Here is a 20511-nt window from a genome sequence, read left to right on the forward strand (position 1 = left end):
TTTATTTCGATAATCACGTTTATTGATCAAATGGTAGTAAATATCCTGTAATAGTTTTTATGTGCGCATAATTTATGTACGCGTGTTCGCTTCAAGTACCAAACTATTTAATATCCGCTGCGCACTTTTCGTCGAGAATATACACATATATAGGGATCGTTTATAGAACCGTGAAAAAGTTTTATTTTCTAGGCTTACATCACATGATTATAACGTATTAAACTCATCGTAAGATTTACACGATACGAACATTATAACTAGCGATCACTGTGATAAAAAAAAAGAGAGTATGTATAATAAGAAACGTTATATTTTATCTATCACGAATCTCCTTCAACAATAACGTCAACGTGGAATCCACCGATCCGGCTGACTTGAGTCTTCGTTCCAGAGCTTCGAAGTCCGTTCTTTCGAGCCACGTTGGCGGATCGCTCTCCCTCGACGGCAGAGGACACAGCAGCCTTTCGACAGCGGCGCACAATCCGCACCACTCCCTAAATCCCAGTGGTTGCGTTACGTCTCCTATCACAGACTTCATATAAGATCGCTGTTCGTCCGTTAATGCCTTGCCGACCACTTCCCGAAGAGCCTCTTCGACGTCGCTCGGTGAAATGCGTCGCGCGCTGTGCAACGCCTCTTCGTTAAACTTATTAAATATTCGACCGAATATCAGCTTTCTTCCCGACGTGATGTACGCATGCTTGCTGAGATACTGAAGCGACGTTAATCCTGTAACGATTACATCGTCATGAATGAATTTCAATCGATGAGATAAAATAGGTAAAAAATATACGGCATATATATAATGTATCATAAGTTATAAAATACAAAAGTTTAAAAAAATAATAGCTTGCAGGAACGTCTTGTCTAATATCTTTTACTTGTTTTAATAGAATCACATTTTGAAATATCGATACACATTTGTATATCATACAAAATAATAATAATAATAATAATAATAATAATAATAATAATAATAATAATAATAATAGATATAAACATACCACGAAGACTCTGACTGTCGAGCAGTTCAAATCGCGCCGTTTGACGGGAGAATATCCGGGGAGCGTTTTCCACCGATGGACCGGCACTGGTTTGACGAGATCCGCGCGAGTACGTATCGCCTTTCACCCGCAACGCTTCCTCTAGTGCGATCCGTCTCTAAAACGAATTGATTTATAGACAAAATGTTTACTGGCTGAATTTAGATCTATCTATTTACCTTGGTTGAGAATTCCGTCTCCACCTTGTCACGATCTAGCTCTCTGCACAAGTGCTTCAAGACATCTGGCGCGAGGAAACTCGGAGGCATCGTGTGACTCGTTGTCTGCGCGGGTGACGTTCTCTTGGGTGACGTCGAGGAGCCATCCACCTCGCCGGTGTTTACGTGAAGCCTGTTACGGTTCATTAAAGAGATCATTCTTTTTTTAAATGCTCAATCGACACTTCCCAAGTAGCCAAATGCTGTGAGTTTGCTGCCATGTTGCCAACAAATTAATGCAACTAATTTTGACAAACTCGGGACAAGGTGAGACAGCATTACCCAGATAGCCAAGCGTGATAGAGCATATTGAGCAAACTAATGCATTGCGTGTGTTTTCATATATTTGCTGTAAATTTGCTGACATCAAAATAGAACACGTTACAAATACAGCTACATGACTGCTTATACATGCAATCAGTTGACGCAATTAGTTTGCTCAATCAATATGCTCTATCACGCTTGGCTATCTGGGGTACAAATAAACATATAGGATTATCGCATGCAGATGCGTATTTTTTTTGCGGATACTGACGACGATCGCCGCGATCCATCCCCGACCTGCGAGACCTGCGTCACCGTGGGCTCGAGCGGATCGCGAACTTCCGTTTGTTGGCCGTAAGTCGAATCCCTCCTACACTTTCTTTTACGCAATCGCTTTCCCCGTCTTCGTGTAATTGCCGGTTGCTGCTCGCTGTCGGCCTCTTCCTCCGCGTTTCGAGACGAGCTCTTTCACCGATAAGCGACGGTAACATCATTTTTCCAGTGACAGAAAATGTCCAACGAGAAAAAGGCGCCATGTATCTGCCTCATCTAAGGAAAGAAATAGACTTACCGTTTCGCATTTTTCAGCGATAGGCGAGGGAGGTGACGGAGGAGGCGGCACAGGCACGGGTGCCGCTAACGATTGTTGTGGCCGCGAGATCGGTTTGCAGAGAAATATCTCGCTTTTCCGAGGCGTAGGCGGCAGTTCCAGTGTGAGAGCGTGCCAGCTGAAAGTCTCATTTTCCTAAAACCCGGACAAACGGCCAATAACACCTTCGCGAACGAACTCAAATAAAGACAAACAAGAGTCGTTTCTAGCTTGATCGCCGCTCCAACATGTAGAAACGTTTAAGCATTCCTTCAGGATTACAGGATCTACTCATGGAATGTCTGCTCACAAACTACAATTCTACAGTGTGCTATTACATAAATTAGTTCGTTAATTTTGTTATATCCTACGTCTAGTATTTCGTTTATATTTCGTTATATTTTCATATCACAATAATTTATAACTATTCTCTTTGTATGCCTATCTTTATTAGTGTGCTTGTAGTGGAATTCTATATTATTTTAACTATAGCAATTACTATTTTTAGGTCGCTTTATCGTTTCCTCTTTGACGAGGAAATTTGAAGCGCGCAATAAGCCAATCTGTCTACGGCAAAGGCCGGAAAAAAAAGGTACCACCAGCGGCGATAAATCGGGGTAGAGATTCTGTATCTGACACCGACCACCTGCTGATTCTGCGAGCTCGTCCGGAGATCCAGGACCAGGGTGGTGCGCTCGCGCGGATTGCAGGTCACCGGCAAATCCTCCTGGGCCGGGCGGCCAGTTAACGCTGTTGGTCCGCTGGCGAGCGTGGGCGCCGGGGTCAAAGGTCGCGAATCAGTTTCCGTGTATTTCCGGAAGAGCTCCTCGGGCACCGCCGAAGCGGTCATCTCGGCATTGTAACCATCACCGCCGCCGCCGCCGCCGCCGCCGCCACCTCCGACATTTCCAGCCGTGGCCTCGCCTCCGCCTCCGCCTGCGCCCACTGCCAGCAGGCTCGTCCGTATCATCTCCATCTCTTCCGGCAGTAAAAGAGCTTTTCCCTCGGTCGCCTAATGAAAAATGTATCGTGAAAAATGCGCGAGTGTCGCTGGGCGACACGCCGAAATTTGTGAGAGAGATGATAACAATTTTTCCAGTTTTTTTTCCCCTATAGCTTTCGTAAAACGGTTGTTTACTTATAGCTCTATTACTCTGCATTAAGGTACAAAGTGGATGAGACATTGGAGTCTCGTATTACTAGTGGGACTTTATTCGCTGTAAAAGAAATATGTATAAAATTATTCGAACAGGAATGAAATGTGTTTACACATTTAAATTTTCAAATGTGTAAAACACAATGAATTTTACAATTAATTAGAGAAATTTCCATTTGAGGTCTGAATCTATTGTTAGGCTGGTAGCCTATAACAATAATATTCTGTGAATTCATAGCAATTTTAAATGGCAATTTCTCTAATTAATTAAACATTACGTGTCCTGGTACAATAAACATATTTTACTCTTGTTTACGTAACTTGACATATATCTTGTACAGCGTCATATCCGTCTTCTCTATATGTACGGCGGATGAAACTTTTTTACCCATGTGTCCTTAGCGCGTCGAACCACCTCCTTCGCCTCGCAATCCGCCGGATGGTTGCACAGCACCGAGCAGCCGTAAGGATAAGGATTAAAGAGGCCGGCGAACGGTCGAAGGGCGAACGGTGCCGCTCGGGTACAACCCGATAATTCCACGCTCTGGATATATATACGTGATCTTTGAATAAATAAGAACAAGGGCTGACGTAAAGGGAAGCCGAGCGCACGTGTGGCGCCCGCCTCGGTTTCGCTAATATAGCTTCTTTTCTTTTATCTTCACCTTGGGCTTCGGTCTGCGAATCGGCCGAATTCGCGCGGATAGGAGGCCGGTCGCGCTCGCCATCCCAGGCATTCCGTTCCGCGTTCGCGATGACGGGGTTAAATCTTTAGCACCTTGCGCGCAAACGAGCCGCCCCACGTCCGTTCGTTACTGCCTTGGTATCACATCGGCACGTTGCTACGCGTGACCGATGGGTCGATCGTGGAGAAGCTACGGCTCGCATTCGTGCTTACGCGATCACGTACTTGGCTTCCCTAGTATTATACCTAATACCTTAAGCGACATCGACAACGAACTCCCCGACTTCCCTGGAAACTTTAATTTCCCAAAAAAAAAAGAATGTCGATATATCCATACAAATCAGCGAAAAGCGTTTTATCGCGGAGATTGTAATATCGTTGCCGCAACATTAGAATGTCCGTCCTCAAGGAAATTGCAGGGTGGTGGTTGTTCAACAAATTTATTGCCTTTAAACAGTTTAAACGATACTTTCGCAATTTGTTTTCGTAATCTACAACAATGGCCATTTAGATCTTCATCTGCTCGTTCAGCCATGGATTCTCCTGCATGTGTCCGGGATACTTCTTCCTGTACTTGAGACCGGTCACGAGGGTGGAGCTTCTCGGGAACGCCGTTTTGCCGTTGAACATCGTGTCGGTATCTGATACAGAGAGAGAAGAAAATTATCGCCGTTTAAACGTCGTTAAAAAGTCGTTCGTAAAAGTACGCCGTTGTAAAAGCGGCGCGGCAAATCTAAAAATTCCGCGGGACGTCTCACCTGGATGGAATCGATGATAATCCTGTTGGATGTGCAAATTCTTGGGCAAATCTACTTTGCGCAGCGCTTCGTACGGCGTCGTGCTGCTAACCGGTGTTGAATAAAACCGCTTCAGGTCCCCTACGCATGCGAGATTCACACTTATTCATTGTCAATTGATCGATTCCTCGTGTCAGGTTGGCGCGAAAAGTTCGTCGCTTCTCATCATCGAGTCTTGTGTTAGGGAAAAAAAAAGTTAGAAAAGCGAAATTTGAAAAGGAGATTGGAAGATGGATCTCTAAATAAATGAGAAAGAAAGAAGTTGGAAAGTTCGCCAATTTTGCCTCGATATTGCCGGGATTCTTTTCTTCGATTGACAGATACGACGAACCTTTGACGCTTGCTTAATAAGGAGAAACTTTTTTTTTACGCTAACCGATACTCTCGATAGTGTAAAGCAGCGAGTTCGGAATGGAATGCTTAAATTCCCCCTCGCAGGCGACGAACAGTTTAAAGCGAAGGACAGGATCCTCGAGTTTCGTGTCGTCGTTTTGGGGGATGGTTTGACTCTCGCAGATTCTGTCGATCCTTTCGGCCGCGTCTTCCGGGGGCTCGTAGGCCTTTTGCGGCCTTAGAAATCTGAAAGCAGGATATCTACATTCGCGACTCGATCGCGCCTCCTCGCGATCGTATTTAAAATTCGGCAACGCGAGATTTCTCGGTGTAAAGCAATTGTCGAGTAATTTAGAGCCGTAAAATAATTCTCCTCGAATTTCTTATTCTTCGCGAATGATGTTTGGTACCTGTTGAAACGAAAATCTCGAAATGAGGGATCCCTCATTGAGGAGTAGGACGGAAAAGGGAGGAGGGGGGGGGGGGGTAAAGGAAGAGTTTTATTATTTATGTAAATGAATGTCCTGCGTCACGAATGTCCTCGTCAATTCGACGATTTCCCACCCGCGAATCGTGACGTTTGTTCGGACTCGCGCCGAATTTTTCCGCAGTCCGGGAAAGATCGCTCTCCCTATCCCTCTCGCGCGATGAAATTTGCCGTGACGCGCGATAGGAAAGGACAAAGGTCCTGGGATGGGGATGCGGAGGTAGGAGCGGGCAGGAGATCGATGCCCGTTCGCCGTCCGGTGCTGCCACCGCGCGTGGCTCTCCCTCTCATTGGACGGCGGTGAAGATCGGCGCGTCCGGGTGCCCCGCGCCAAAACTCGCGCGAAACGACGCCGGCACAGGCTCGCTTTTTCGTAAACAATAATCAATAATCAATCTCTCCCCGTGTATCGCAGGCACCGCGCGGCGCCGATCGCGACCGCCTCTCCCCTAATGGAGCGCGTCGACGCCGTCGACTCTCGAGGAGGATCGCTCTCGTCAGCGATCGTTTCGCATCTAGCCCGAAGAGTCACCTTTTGTCGATTAGTCTGCCCGTTAATTGCAAGAAGGGAAAGATTCGAACGGAGAGTCTTTCCCGCGATTGTATTTGATTTCCTCGCGTTCCCGGAGTCGACGAACTCGATATCGTACCGAATCGTTTCTTCCACTCTACGACTAGCTGCGACATTTCGCGTAGAAAGAAATCTAGACATTCTCTCCCCGACCCGTCCCTTCTCTGCCTACCGCTGCCGCCCTACCTGCCCATCCTTCCGCTTTTGAAAAACTCGACGCCAATCCTCGCTCGGTGAGATTCTACGCTCGGTTCTGATATTTAAAGGAAAAAAAAACTCACGCGAAAGACACGAACGTAAAGAAATCCAACGACAAAAACACAAACAGAAATGTAAACAGCAAGCGACTCGACAATCGCGGTCGAGCATCATTTTCTTTACTCCTTTTTTTTTGTCGCGCTCCGACTTTAAGATAGGAGCGGAGGTCGAACTTAAAAGTCGGAGCGGAGCCGTCAGGAGCGGTACTCACACAGTGGTACTCAATTTTTCGGGGGACAGCGACACTCGCGCGCCGACGAGACATCGCGGGTCAATATCACCGCGTGTCTAATCGGATTAATTAGAATAACGGAGGCAACCCAACGAAGATAACAATGTGGTCGATCAAGTGGACTTGGGCGGGAACTTCAATTGAAAAATAATCGTCTGTAACCGCACGCGAAATCGAGACATCGATAAAGTGAAATTCGTGGAAACAAAAATCGTTTACTTCTCAAACAGGATATTTGATTTTCAATATTTGTATAAATAATTAACCGCGTTCAAACAAAGGGAGATTCACATCGATGTGGGATAAAACATCATTAAAAGCTAACGGCGAACCCTAAGAACAAATAACTTTTGAATTGCAAATCAGACATTTCCAAAAGGGGAATTTGTCGCGTGAAACAACACGTCGCCCCTTTATTGACGAAATGTTTGATCCCATAATGCGCGGTGATTAACCGAGATGAAAATTCCCCATGGTTTGGCCCGCTCCGGGTTCGATCGATACCCTTGACATAGCTGCGGTCGCTCTTTTTGCAAATAAGGTGTAGCGTCAGCTTGAAAGGTGTAATTTAGTGGATAAGATTGCATATATGGGAATCGGTTTATCTTGGTGAAATCGATCAGCTACTTCATCGGGTATCGCGTCTCGTGGCAGACCGCCACAGACCGCTGAGATCAAGGCGACGGAGCGTCAGGAGCGTCAGGAGGGGGGGGGGAGGGGGAGGGAGAAGCGAGGACGCTTCGCGCACGGCCCTGAGGACCTGTCAGATTCGCCGGGCGATTGGCCGAGGCACGGGAGAGTGGTGGTAGGAACGGTTAATATGGCCGCGGTGCGGCTACCGTTAGTCAGGCAGCGCCGCGACGTAAGGCGAATTTCACCGTACGGCTGCGCGACGCGAGGCGTTACGGAGTCGTGTCGGAGGCGAGCAGCGCGCGCTTACCCGCGGGCGGCGAGCGATTCCCCGGCGGAGTCGATCCGCGCCTTCACCACCACCTTGGTGGCCTCCCCTTGTCCGCTCTTGTGCCGGGCGATATCGCGACGCGTCGCCGCGGCCGTCGCAGTCACCTGCGAAAAATGAACGACGTCTCGTTAGTGACGCGCGTGCCGTCGTCGCCCACGAGCAGCGGGTGACTCTCGCGCGCGCGCGCGCGCGTGCGTGCGGGACGCGAGTGGCGCGTGAAACGCCCGGGAGTGATGGAAGTGCTGCGTGTGGGTGTCCGGGTTATATCGTAACTCACTGACCGTGCCGGCGGCGAGGATAGCCGATGTACTCTTCAACGCGCTGGCGAACGAGCCATGCCTGATGAGCGCCGCCATCTTTTCCACGCTCGTTGTCGTCGTCGTCGTCGCCGTCGCGGTGTCAATAGCGGCAACAGCAGCACCAGCACCGGCAGAAGCAGCAGCAGCAGCAGCAGCGGTGGTGGCGGTGGTGGTGGAAGTGGTGCTGGTGGTGGTAGCGGCAGCGGCAGCGGCAGCAGCACCAGCGGCAACAGCGGCGGTAGCCGTCGACGGCAACTAGAACTGCGGCAGTGAGCGTTAGGGGGCGCACCCGGCAGTTGCGCTTGTTGTTTCCCATCCGCCGCGCGCCGCCATTTTACGGTCACCATTGAGAAGTGAAAACCCTCCTAAATGTACGGGTCCGAGTGAATAAAGCCGCGGTGTTTGCCCGCCCGTAGCGCGAAATCCCCTCGTACGTGCGGGGATAAAGATCGACGAACGGTGCCGCCGTTCGAGTGTTAGACTAAATGAGTGTACGGCGTACGATGGAGAAACCATGACGCATCCGTCGCATCAAACCAACGGCGCCAGCCTGGAGGACTGCCACACGAATTTCTTCGCCCTGGTGAGTGATCGTTCGCGTTCACGCGAGCGCGCTCGCGCTCGCTCGCGATTCCGCGTCCGATTCCCTCATCCCTGTTCCGATCCTGCCGATCGTTCCCCGGGATTTGACGGTCGAATTTCCGCGAGATTCGAAACTTGGGCGAACGCGGAGGCGATCGCTGGAGAACGGGAGCGAGGGCCCCCCAAGGTGGCCGCCGCTCTGCCGCCGTCGCCGCCGCCGCGCCGCCGGCATCCCGCGGCTCCGTACGTCACCCGTCGCGACGACGCGAAGACGCGAGGACGAGCGAGCGAGCAAACGAATGAACGAATGAGTGAGAGCGAAAGAGAGAGAGAGAGATAGCGTGTGCGTATGTACGCGTATGTGTGGGTACGACGACCACCGTCGCGCCCCGAACGTTAACCTATATTCGCCGCGGCAACGTCGCCGTGGGCGAATGTCTCACCCCCGTTTCGCCGTTGTCGACGTCGACATCAATGTCAACGTCAACATCGTCAACATCGTCATCGCCGTTGCTGTCGCTCGTGCTGCTGTTGTGTACCGCCGGAGTCCTTTCCCCCTCCCCGCCGCCCGTCGCTCCGCGGCGATCCCGTGCGTGCGACATATGCACGCACGTACGCACGCACATACGCACGCACGTACGTACGTACCTACGTACGTACGTACGCTTGCATTAGTGAGATTTGAAGTTATGTTGTGTCGAGCCAATGTCACGCCTGATTCACGTCAGCCGCCAAGTATTACGGTACGTTGTACGAGACGGAGAAAAAGAGAGTCGACGAGCGAACGTGCGTGCGTGCGAGCGAGAAAGAGAGCGAGAGAGAGATAGCAACGAGTGGGAAGTGCAAGGAAGGGGAGGAGAAGTGACCGCGAGAGGAGAGCGGAGAGAGGGCGAGAACATAAGCAAGCAGGCAGGCAGGCACGCCGTGTCCCGTAGTCTCGCTCTCTCTCCGTCTCCCTCTCGCTTTCTCTCTCTCTCTCTCTCTCTCTCTCTCTCTCTCTCTCTCTCTCTCTCTCTCTCTCTCTCTCTCTCTCTCTCTCTCTCTCTCTCTCTCTCGTCCTCGTAATATCGCGCTCGTACCTCCGAGCGCACACGGCGAGAGATACTCGATTCTCGGTATCGGTCGCGCGGGGTCTTTTCCAACCGCGAAAATTCCGCGGAGAGAATCGCGTTCCCGCTTCCTGGACTCTTTTTCGCGAGCGCGCGAGAAGGAGAAGGAAACGGCGGCGGCAGCGGCGGCGGCGCGAGAATGGATAGCGGTGATCTCTCTTTCTCCCTCTCTCTCTCTCTTTCTCCCGTTTTCTTTCTCTCGCGTAACATTCCTTTCGCCTCAGCGACTTGTCGCGAGGGAGGCAACAACGTGCGGCGTCTCACGTCGCGTCGCGTCGCGTCGCGTCGCGTCGCGTCGCGCCGGCCGCCGCGCCGTGGCATGAAAACTGTGTCAGGCGATTTTACGAAGTTCGCTCCTCCGCGCGTGGCGCGACGAGGCGAGGCCTCGCCTCACCTCGCTATATACCGCCGTGTTCGCGTTTTCGGCGGCCGCGATTATTTCCGCGAAGACGCGGAATCGCGACGGAGCGCATGCGAGATTGGTTGTTACGCGCTCTATCTATCTACCTACCTGCCTGCCTGCCTGCCTGCCTGCCTGCTTGCCTGCGCGAGAGGAGCTTCCCTCTTCGCGCCTCTCTTCCCCCCTTGTTTCAAGCGCTATCTCTTTCTTTCTAGCTCGCTCATTTCGCGCGCGCGTGTGCGTGCGTCTCACGTATACACGCGCCCGCACGCACTCGACGCACAGGCTTAACGGCGAGGCGGACGCATTTTTCTGCCGCTCGTTGCATCTCGCGTTCCCACAGAGTATAACTAAACGTCACTGCGAGCGGACGACGCGCCTTCGTTGTTTTCGGAGCGTTACGATTTACATACGTTTGCGTTGCGATAGCTGTACGACAAAGTCGAGATCCTTTCGAGCGTTCGTTGAAACGGCGATTGGAACTGTCACGAAAGGGCCGCTCGGAGATTTTACAAATTTCGAAAGTAAAAAAGTCACACGTATATCTCTTGCCTAAAAGGTAGTTGACACAAAACAGATGACAGGTTGAAGGTACACAATGACCGGATACTTTTCTTTTCTCGCTAGGGACATCTCGGCCATTTATTTTTTTCTCCAGAAACGTGCGAATTTGGAATATATCGTAAAGAATACATATCAATTTGCGAAATAGTAGATGAATTCAAGGATGTATAGATAAATGAAACACAAATATGAAATGTTGGCTGTAAAAGATAGAAAAATTTTTTTTGGATACGAGCTACTTATTAGAGAAACATCAATAAAAAATGTCAATAGAAATAAATATATCGATATCAGAGATCAAAATATGAATATATGAAAAGTCGGAAAACTAGGCTAAAATAATGAAAAATGAAAACAGAACAAACAAGGATTTTTTTAATGACAATATTTAATAGGGTAAGGAGTAAGGAGGGGCTATTTGAGTCAGTTAAAGAAAAATCAGACAAATTTTTAGAGAGAAAGGAGCTTTTTGTCTTGCTAATTTTTTATCCGATTTTTTTTTAACCGACTCAAATAATTCCTTCTTACCCTACTTATGAAGATAACCTTCGATATAGACGCAAAATAATCGCCGATTAATATTAACATAATTTTATGAGTTATCTGAACATAAACTTCGTACGAGGAATAGATAACGTCAATTTAAATCATGCATATTATAAAATTATCGGAACTGAGAATTTTTTTTGTGAACAATAGCAAATTTTTTATATTCGATTTCGGGCGAAGAATTGTTATGAAACACACGAAAACATACTTTTTGTATATTACAACTTGGGATATGTTACTTGTCGCAGAATTTAACTACAAGACGATTTTTTCGCATGTAGTGCGATTTGATAAAACGAGTCGTTTATCGCTGTTGAAAACATTTAGCGTGAAACCCCTGAGAAAGAAACTGCTCGATTCTTTTTGCGACGGGATTTCGCGCGACACGTGCCCTATCATTTACTAACAGTTGATATTTATTGTGCTCCGAAATCAACAGCGAGCTCGCGCGACGATCGCGAGTTTTCGAAAGGGAGGGGAAAAAGAAGATAAAGATACGTTCGCGAATTTTGCGCCTGTAACATGTACATTTTGTGACATTTTTTACAATGTATAAATGTAAAAGGCCGACAGAGATCCGTTAGTTTTATGCGGATGCCCGGAGTTGCGCTTTAAACTGGCCGCGCGCGTTTCATTGAACTTCCTATGAAGCGGCCGGGCTTTTGAAGTTTTATGAAAACCGCGCTGCGAGCTGTATTTTATTGGATTAAACGCGATATAAACACACGCGAATTTATTTCAAAATCCACCGAAGCTGTGTTTGATCGCAATGGTAGCGCAGCGGCTATCGACATCCCAATCATTTTCTTTATGCCGTACGAACATGTGCATGAGAATTAACGATATTTAATTAGATGCCAGTTACAAACTAATGAATCGAATAATTATATGGATGAAAGGAGAAGCATTGTGAAGCTTTCGTTGACGGATAGATTGTGCATTAGCAAATTATTGATATCGTGTAAACGTCCCTTCGGTCATAAGGTTTTACCTTTCAATCGTATCTTTGTACATCGGAAACTCGAAAGGATAATAAATTCACGTTTTCGTTTCTTCGACACAAATTAATTCGCGTGGATGATTCGTGGAACGCGTGCGGTCATATACATATGCCGCCTAATTAATATTTACATACGAGTGTCAGAAATCGATTTGCATAAAGTCGCGACGCCACGTTTCCGAGTAAAGGAGGCATAATTAGTCGATAATTTTTAGAGTTTGTTTAGAGCTGATTAGCATTCAATGAGAATTGTAATGTACGATCCACGTGTCGGGATTGATGCGTCACGATTATTCCCTCCGCTTTTATTCACGCGACATAAATATTTTTTTCTTGGCGTCTTAAAGTAAACGGAAAACAACTGCATACATTACGGCACAGAGGAATGACGTAAGCGTATAGAGAGTGCGCGGTGATACGTATACGTAATCCCATTATTATTAGCATCGTCAACTCTTAATTACTTAAGAGCCCGCAATTCTTTTCACCGTAGAGTGTCATTTCAAAAGACTATTGTGTCCTTTCTGGAATAAAGCTGGCGTAGACGCCAGAATTGTCGAAAGAGACAAGCCTGACGATGCGAAACGTGTAACGATTAAGTTTAATTAAGACGACGTGTAACACCGGTGGATGATGTACACACGCGACTTACAAGTCTCGCGCGTATTTACCGTCAAACGTCGCGAAGAAATCGCTCGTGGCAGTTTTTGTGCCTACGGTGGCGTGTATTCGCGGTAAATAAAACTCGAACGGTGTGGGGGGCACGTAAGAATAATATTCTCACACAGTGGTACTCAATTTTTCGGGGGACAGCGACACTCGCGCGCCGACGAGACATCGCGAGTCAATCACCGCGTGTCTAATCGGATTAATTAGAATAACGGAGACAATCAAACGAAGATAACAATGTGGTCGATCAAGTGGCCTTGGGCGGGAATTTCAATTGAAAAATAATCGTCTGTAACCGCACGCGAAATCGAGACATCGATAAAGTGAAATTCGTGGAAACAAAAATTGTTTACTTTCCAAACAGGATATTTTATTTTCAATATTTGTAGAAATATAATGAACCGCGCTCAAACAAATTCACATCGATGTGGGATAAAACATTATTAAAATCAAACGAACTGAAAGAACAAATAACTTTTGAATTGAAAATCCGACATTTCCAAAAGCGAATTTGTCGTGTGAGAACACACGTCGCCCCTTTATTGACGAAACGTTTGATCCCATAATCCGCGAGTGATTAACCGAGATGAAAATTTACCATGGTTTGGCCCGCTCCGGGCTCGATCGATACCCTTGACATAGCTGCGGTCGCTCTGTTTGCAATAAGGTGTAGCGTCAGCTTGAAAGGTGCAATTTAATGGATAAGATTGCATATATGGGAATCGATTTATCCGTCTTCTTCGTCTTCTCAGCCTCGTAGCGGCGACGTGTGTTGCGATCACATTTGGTGCGGCGCGGTGGAAATTACATTGGTGAAATCGATCAGCTACTTCATCGGGTATCGCGTCTCGTGGCAGACCGCTGCTGAGATCAAGGCGACGAAGCGGTATTTCCACCGAAAATTTCAGATCGCACGCGTGAAACGTATTCCGCGCGCGTGAATCAGTCGGAAGTGATTATGTAAATGCGATCACTCCGCGCCCGTCGGTCCATTAGCCTCTCGCGATCATTAAATCAATGTTTGTCGATAATTGGAAGCCCCCTAATTCTGAAGTACGAGCTTGATATTAAAAGCTTTTTTAAAAGGTTAAAGTCTTAATAGAATAGAATTTATTACTTTAGCGTTTACAGCCAAGAAGGGACTTGGTTTACATTTTTTTTTATCCTCACTCATCCATCCACACCTTACAACTATTTACACTGAGAGAACAGTATATTAATAGTTAATATACATGCTTTGTCGTTAATGTAAGAATTTTTTATGTCCGTCCCTAATAAATATTTCTTCATAATTAATATATGCTATATTGCGTATCACTGAATATAACTACATTTATCAGTATAAAAATAATATTACTGCATACCGCAGTCCGTGCTTTATTACAAAATCACGCAAATTGCTTATAAATTTGAGTATATTTACGTTTGCTTTTCAAGTATTATCCACAAAATTTTTATTATCTTTAATAATGTTAAACTTATAAGAAATTATAGTTTTACTTATACTTAAAAACTTCAAGTTTCCATTGAACTCCACATATATTCATAAACAATTTGTATACGAGTAATAATATAACATTGACTTTCTTTGTCATAAATAAATGTATGTTTGCGTAAAATATTTTATCAATTTCGACAAATAAAATAATTTATTTGAGATTATTGATTATACTTATATTAATAATTAATATAAATTTGTTAATTACAAAGACATTACATTTAATATACATACAATTTCATATAAATTGATGGTATTTTTACTATACAGTTACGTATATTATTATTAAATATTACGAATTTACATTGACATTTGTATATTTCTGACAAAGATATCAAGTCTAAACTCATGGTATATTAATAATTAAAAAAGTATTTCTCTCAGTGTATGACTAGACGCCACTCGCTATACTTGTATCCTTGTATTTATCCAACAGTTAAAGTCTTAATAATTACTTAACCGAATTGACATAGTAAGGTTTATTAACAGCTAATTTCAAGATTATTTCATGTCATTTTAGAGATTTATGTTTTATTACTGAGTTTATCAATTATTCAACAGAGGAAGATTCTTTTGATGATTTTATGAAGAATGTCCATTGAATGCTGCTTGAATTGTTGAATGCGAGGGAAAAGTAACGATTTTATATGAAAAAATGTAGATTAAATTTTCTTTGTCTATACTACACTGAAAAACAGTTTCAAAATTGTTTATTTAATTAAATAAGGTATTTCGTCTTCACTACTTAAATATAGCCACTGTTGAAACGAGCTCGACGCGGCACAATGTCAATGAGAGCTGCGCGAGCTACCGATTTTCGAATTTCTGTCGATCCGATCGTGTCTCCGAAAGCGAGTCGTCGTGTAAAAGAACGTTTCGCGTCCCGGCACTCCGCGGCTAAATGGTCCCTCTCCGCGCAGCGGATCGCCGATAAAAACGGACCACCCTGTATACGTCTTTATTCGCGCCGCGGGTTTGGGAACCGCTGGGGCAACTTTACGCGGCCACGTCGTAGCGTTCCAGCGACTCCCCGCGTTCTCGCAGGCGTAGGTACGTCAGGCACGCGGCGGCGGCTCCTCGCGCGGCACCGACGAAGTCACTCGGCTAGATTATGCTGAAACTGGTGCTCCGGCGCGGCGGGAGGAGAGGCGGTAGGGGGAAGCCGCGAACGGAGGTCCCCCGCCCAGCCTAGGTGAAAGCCTTGCACCGACTCTTTGCGAGGACGCGGGTTACAACTATGGAAGAGCCTCGGAACACGAAACACCGTGTCGAGTTTCGCTTTGCTTTTACGTCGTTCTCTCTTTATATCCTCCCGTTTGCCGGAGGCAACCGATAAAAAAATATACACTTGTTTGTCTATTTGTTGACAACCGGAGACAAGTGGAGCGACGCTTCAGCGAAAATTTAGCGCAAATTCACGAGGACGCGGGGCACGATATGAATAATCTTGTGAAAATGACGCTACATGATTAGTAATAAAATTAATTACGTCTTTGCGAAATGTACGAATTTACAAAGGACATTTTAGACGGGTATTTATCTTCATTTTTCTAAATAGGAAATACTATATCTGAATGTTTGGTCGCCTCTTGTTGCAATAAGATTTTGCAAAACGCAATCGATTGCAGCTCGCTCATACCGGGTGTCCGGATACGAGTCTCTTACTCGTGAGTGACTTGCTATTGACATTGCCGTATTCAGAAGTGCTCAATCATCCTCTCGTTCCCAATACGCTCGGATAAAGATGTGTTTTGAGGAGGCTCCTTACGCTGACTCGCCGATAGCTGTACGTTTCTTCTGCATTGTATTTGGTTATTGAAACGTCAACGATTAATCTCGTTCAGATCCGATCAGATTCTGCTTTTTTTTATCGTAATGATACACAATTTTATTTGTGTCGCGCGTTCAGTGATATTACTCGGAATTTTCGCCATTCTTTCAGCGATCCACGCTTGGTATCAAAATCGTGTTCCGCTCGTTCGTGCGTTCGTAAGTCGTCGACGCGCGTGTCGACGGATCCAGGCCAAACCGTTTTCACCGTTGACGGTGATCAACCGTCTTAAGGATAATTGGAGGGAAGAGACGGAAACATTACGGCGAGAGAAATATCGAGCGACGGCGAGTCTATATTCACCGAGAGGGGCGCGAATCCGAGAAAGGCGGCGGTTCCGTTACTGCGTGCGTACGGTTTCCGAGGAAAATGTACCGGCGCGCCGCGCCGGCGGGATGTTCGCCGGTATTGAATTGACCGGTGGTGCCGCGGTGCTCCGAGGCACAAAGGCGAATTGTTGGCGAATTTTTAACTATCTAACAGCCGTGATTTGGCGAACCGGACGGCGCGAGGGGCAGAGGGACGGGAGGGACACGCGACGAGGAGGCCTCTGGCCTTCTCGACCGATTCCCCCCGCTGAGACAACGGTCGACCCTTCGAGTCGTCGTCTCGGGTTCGAAGCCGCGCCTCTCCGCGTCTTCTTCGCCCCCTTCTTCTCTTCGCTGCATCCTTTGCTCCTTCCTTCGATCCTGGCGACTTAAAAATAGAACGAGTGCGAGGATATTGTGACCGATTAGGAAGCGAACAGGGTATATACAAGGTGTCCCTCGAACGCTAAGAATGCTCTTTCGATCCGTGGATTCTCTGGCGATTTAGTGTTCAGATATACAAACGCGCTCGTCTTCTAAATGTTCCATGATATTTGCCGTAAACTTTAGATGTATACTTTATCAATATCTTTCGGGGTCGTTAATGACGTAAATTTAAAAAATCGAACTTTCCGTAGAGGAAATTTGTCACAATTTTTACGGGACGATCTGTAAATTATAGAACGCTTCAGCTCGACGCTTGTTATAGACTGCTCGTTGCGAGGTTTTCATGATTTTACAATAGGTAGTAATTTCGTGAATAATTTGCAAACAAGTCCGCTATCGCATATATTTAAATATGCGTTACGTGTGGTCGTATACGTTTTAAACAAAAACGCAATTTCTAATAAATATCCATCGAGGCTTGGAACATTCCGCGCAAATATCAAAATGTTATTGAAACGGCGCGTATTGAAACAGCGAAATTTGGGGGAGGTTTGAACTTTGAACTATGTCGCATTTAATACAATTCTACCGTTCTCTTTGTTATAAAATATAACAAAAAAAATATCTACTTTTTCCCCCTAAGCTTCGAAAGCGGCACGGAAAAGGAAGATTGAATCATCCGGAGTAACCTTGCGAAATTCCAGAACGAAAACGAAAATGCCCCGAAAACGTGAAGCACAGTAGCGAACGAGTGCCAAATAATCGCGAATATAATGAGACCCGTTATTACATCAACGATCTGCTTTCTCTCGGCTGAAAAGATCATCTGCCACTTAACTTCACTCCGGTTTACTTCGGACTTGGCCAGTTCGAAGTTTACTTCTCTCGGCGACCGGTTTGTTTGTATCGTCAAGTATCGGCATAACCGTTACGCTTCATTGTAGCTAATAATCGCGCCATTACTCTTCGGGACACCGTTCTTGTCGCGCTCGTAACGTCGTCTTTGTGAAAACTCAACAACTCGCCGTCCAACTCGTATACCAATATTATTTTGAAGCTAACTTACGGAGAGAGAAGGTTCTTCTCAACTCCCCATTGGTTTTTAAAATATCCACGCTCTGTGGCAACTCATGGCAACTAATCCCGAAGATAAAAAAAATCACGTACACGATGAGCAAACTCATCGGCCGTGCCCTCGCTTTCAATTTCCTCTCCGTGAATCTCTCTTTATCTCTCTCTCTCTCTCTTTTTCTCGCGGGAGAACTGTTGAGTTACGTTATAAAGCCTTACGCGTCGAACGGGGCGATAAAAAAGAAGGGAAGAAAAAAAAAAGGTTTACGCGCGAACCGATAAGTTTACACGCGCGATAAAAGAGCGCTTCTCTCGCTCGCCGCCGGGAGATTCTCGCCGGTCAAAAGCGATTGGTCGTGCTGCAAATCGACATGTCGGTGATGCGCTGCCCCGCGATGCAACGCGACGCGCCGCAGGTAACGCCCAAGGCATTTTCAATGTTAAGGGGCTGCTGGAGTGACGGCCGAACTTCCTCGATGTCGATAATGTCAACATTTCTAATTTTGTTTTTTCCTATATCTGTCTTTGTCTAACGAAATGACATCTGTCCTTGTTCGATCGCTGCACCACCTCTTTTGCTGCTCTGCTTACTAGCCTGCGTGTATATTTTTGTGGAAAATATACACGATTTCTTCGACGCCCAAATTTTTTTTCCAGGCTTTTAATCTCAATTTCAACGGTGTTTGTGCACGTATTCTGAAGAGTGGAAACATTTCATTTCGTACATATAACCTATACAACTGTTTATATATAGAAAATATGGTTATGAGGTGACATTTTAAAAATTTTTTTTTCAATTACCACTAATTTTTTTAATTCCCACTCTTCATTAGTACCTATACTTTACTCCTGTAAAAGGATTTTGCGATCTATAAAGCCGTTTCAAAGAACGAGCCCTGACTGTTTTTGTCGGTAATTGTCCCCTGTCCAGGATCCCCTTAACGCGCCTTCTATCTATCGCGGCACGTCCTACACACGCCGATACACGGGGTGTCCCGCGGTAGCGCCGCGCCGGGGCGAGATGGAGATTCGAATCGAAGCTCGTGGAAGCGGAACGCTCGATGCTGAAATCGACGCGGTGCGGCAGCGGCGCGGCGGGACGAGCTTCCGCCGACTGTGATTTTTGTCCGGGAGGAAAAGCCGTGTCCGGATTCGCGGGCCTTTCTAGGCGAAAGGCAGCAGGCGCGCAGCTGTGGGCCGCGCGGGACACCCTGTATAGACACGGAGAACGTCAAGCTGCAGGAATCTACCGTGGCGGAGGCACCAGGCTCTCTCGGGCTAAGGCGATTACGACGCCGAGGATCCGTGAATCTACTTTCGAGCGAGCGGCTCGCTCGCTCGTTCGCGAAGAATTCTGCGCGCCTCGTTACGCGCACGCACCCGACGTAACGTTCGTGCGGCTTTAACGGCGACGGGCGTAAGGAGGGCAGTAACAGAAATGGGAACCTATAGCAGGCGGGAATGCTCTCGGGTACCGTAAATACATTGCAGCGCAATAAAAATAGAATGCGGGATACTCCGCATTGATGATATGCCACATTGATATTTTAATCGTGACTGACCCGCGCGGCGCGTGTCCTTCCGTGCCCCCCCCCCCCCCGCCGCGCGCATCGGGCGCAAGGTTCTTTCTTTCTTTTTTTTTATTTTTTATTTTGCCACACATTCGTGCCTTATCATCAGGGACGACGATACCTGCGAATTTTCCGCTCGGGTGGCATTGCGGTTTGGTACCGCGCATAAATTGCCACGCTGCCGCCGCGGATCGTCTTCGTAACGTTTAGCATTACCTCGCGCGATTAATAGTTAGGTCGTTTCTCATAGACGATTTCATATAAACGTTTCAGCAACGGTGCAATCTACGTCGCGTAACGTTCGCGGATATCAGACGCTTACAAAGGATCGTTTACAAATTCCCAACAAAATTTTTACCCCGTACACCAAATTTTCCGTCATATCTATCGCGTGAAACGTATCCTCGAACCGCTGGAGTATTACCATAACAGTCGTCTAGAATGCGAACCTCACGCGACACGTCGACCATCGGCCGGATCTTCCCGTGGACGCGCGAGAAAAAGGTACAGCCGAGTGGAGGGGAGAGAAGGAGTTGGCGGAGGCAAGCCATCCGAAGGTAGAGAGCGAGAGAGAGAGAGAGAGAGAGAGAGAGAGAGAGAGAGAGAGAGAGAGAGAGAGAGAGAGAGAGAGAAGGACGGAGAGACGCAGCGGCGCGCGTGGACGGATGGTTCGAGGGGATATGGGGGTTCCCCGAGTCGAGTCGAGTCAAACGCGCGAGCCCACGCGGGCGGCCTTGCACGTCGCCTTGCTTGTATTGATCAGCGGGCTTGACAGCCCCGTAGCGTTACGGCGGGCGCCTTTGGTACTCTCGCTCCTTCTCTCTCTCGCTCGCTCCCATGACATCGAAGCGGTCGGTGTGCGCGAATATTTTGTCTCGTCGCCGCTGCACGGCGGTGGTACACATACACGCGCGCGCGCGAGTGCGCTCGCACGAGGGAAGAAGACCACACAGCCGCACACCCGATGCGCGATAGGCGCCGCTACGCGCGCGGCGCGGCGTGGCGTCCCTACCTTCCGATGGTGTGCAATGTGCCGCTCTCGTCCTCTCCGCGGAAGGCGCGGAGCGTATCGACCGATC

General features: G+C 47.2%; 3 protein-coding genes and 1 long non-coding RNA gene across 7 annotated transcripts in view; 2 read left to right on the forward strand and 2 right to left on the reverse strand.

Annotated features, from left to right (window-relative positions):
- Window positions 1-150: 150 nt before the first annotated feature.
- Window positions 151-4077, reverse strand: LOC139773629 (uncharacterized). Its single transcript, XM_071708189.1, has 8 exons — window positions 3936-4077; window positions 3659-3814; window positions 2758-3126; window positions 2097-2270; window positions 1797-1990; window positions 1223-1394; window positions 1005-1161; window positions 151-729 (listed from the first exon to the last, which is right to left on the reverse strand). The coding sequence occupies exons 1-8, from the start codon at window positions 4005-4007 to the stop codon at window positions 314-316; spliced, it is 1710 nt and encodes a 569-aa protein (XP_071564290.1). The 5' UTR covers window positions 4008-4077; the 3' UTR covers window positions 151-313.
- Window positions 1021-3585, forward strand: LOC139773630 (uncharacterized). Its single transcript, XR_011718383.1, has 2 exons — window positions 1021-1113; window positions 1262-3585. It is a non-coding gene; the product is annotated as an uncharacterized lncRNA (long non-coding RNA).
- Window positions 4078-4379: 302 nt separating the features above from the next.
- Window positions 4380-8010, reverse strand: Mrpl50 (mitochondrial ribosomal protein L50). Its single transcript, XM_071708210.1, has 5 exons — window positions 7876-8010; window positions 7574-7698; window positions 5129-5331; window positions 4714-4833; window positions 4380-4596 (listed from the first exon to the last, which is right to left on the reverse strand). Exons 1-5 carry the CDS (start codon window positions 7948-7950, stop codon window positions 4463-4465), a joined length of 657 nt encoding a protein of 218 aa, XP_071564311.1. The 5' UTR covers window positions 7951-8010; the 3' UTR covers window positions 4380-4462.
- Window positions 8011-8340: 330 nt separating this feature from the next.
- Window positions 8341-20511, forward strand: part of Skd (mediator complex subunit skuld) — a 33803-nt gene continuing 21632 nt past the window's right edge. For all 4 annotated transcript variants that reach the window (XM_071708191.1, XM_071708193.1, XM_071708194.1 and 1 more), the window contains exon 1: window positions 8341-8476. In XM_071708191.1, the coding sequence (XP_071564292.1) occupies window positions 8408-8476 (69 nt within the window). In that variant the 5' untranslated portion in view covers window positions 8341-8407. The remainder of the gene's footprint in view (window positions 8477-20511) is intronic.

This window comes from Temnothorax nylanderi, unplaced genomic scaffold (assembly GCF_030848795.1).
Source record: "Temnothorax nylanderi isolate EJ_2023f unplaced genomic scaffold, tnyl_v1.0 TNYL_tig0065_pilon, whole genome shotgun sequence".
Classification (NCBI taxonomy): Eukaryota; Metazoa; Arthropoda; class Insecta; order Hymenoptera; family Formicidae; genus Temnothorax; species Temnothorax nylanderi.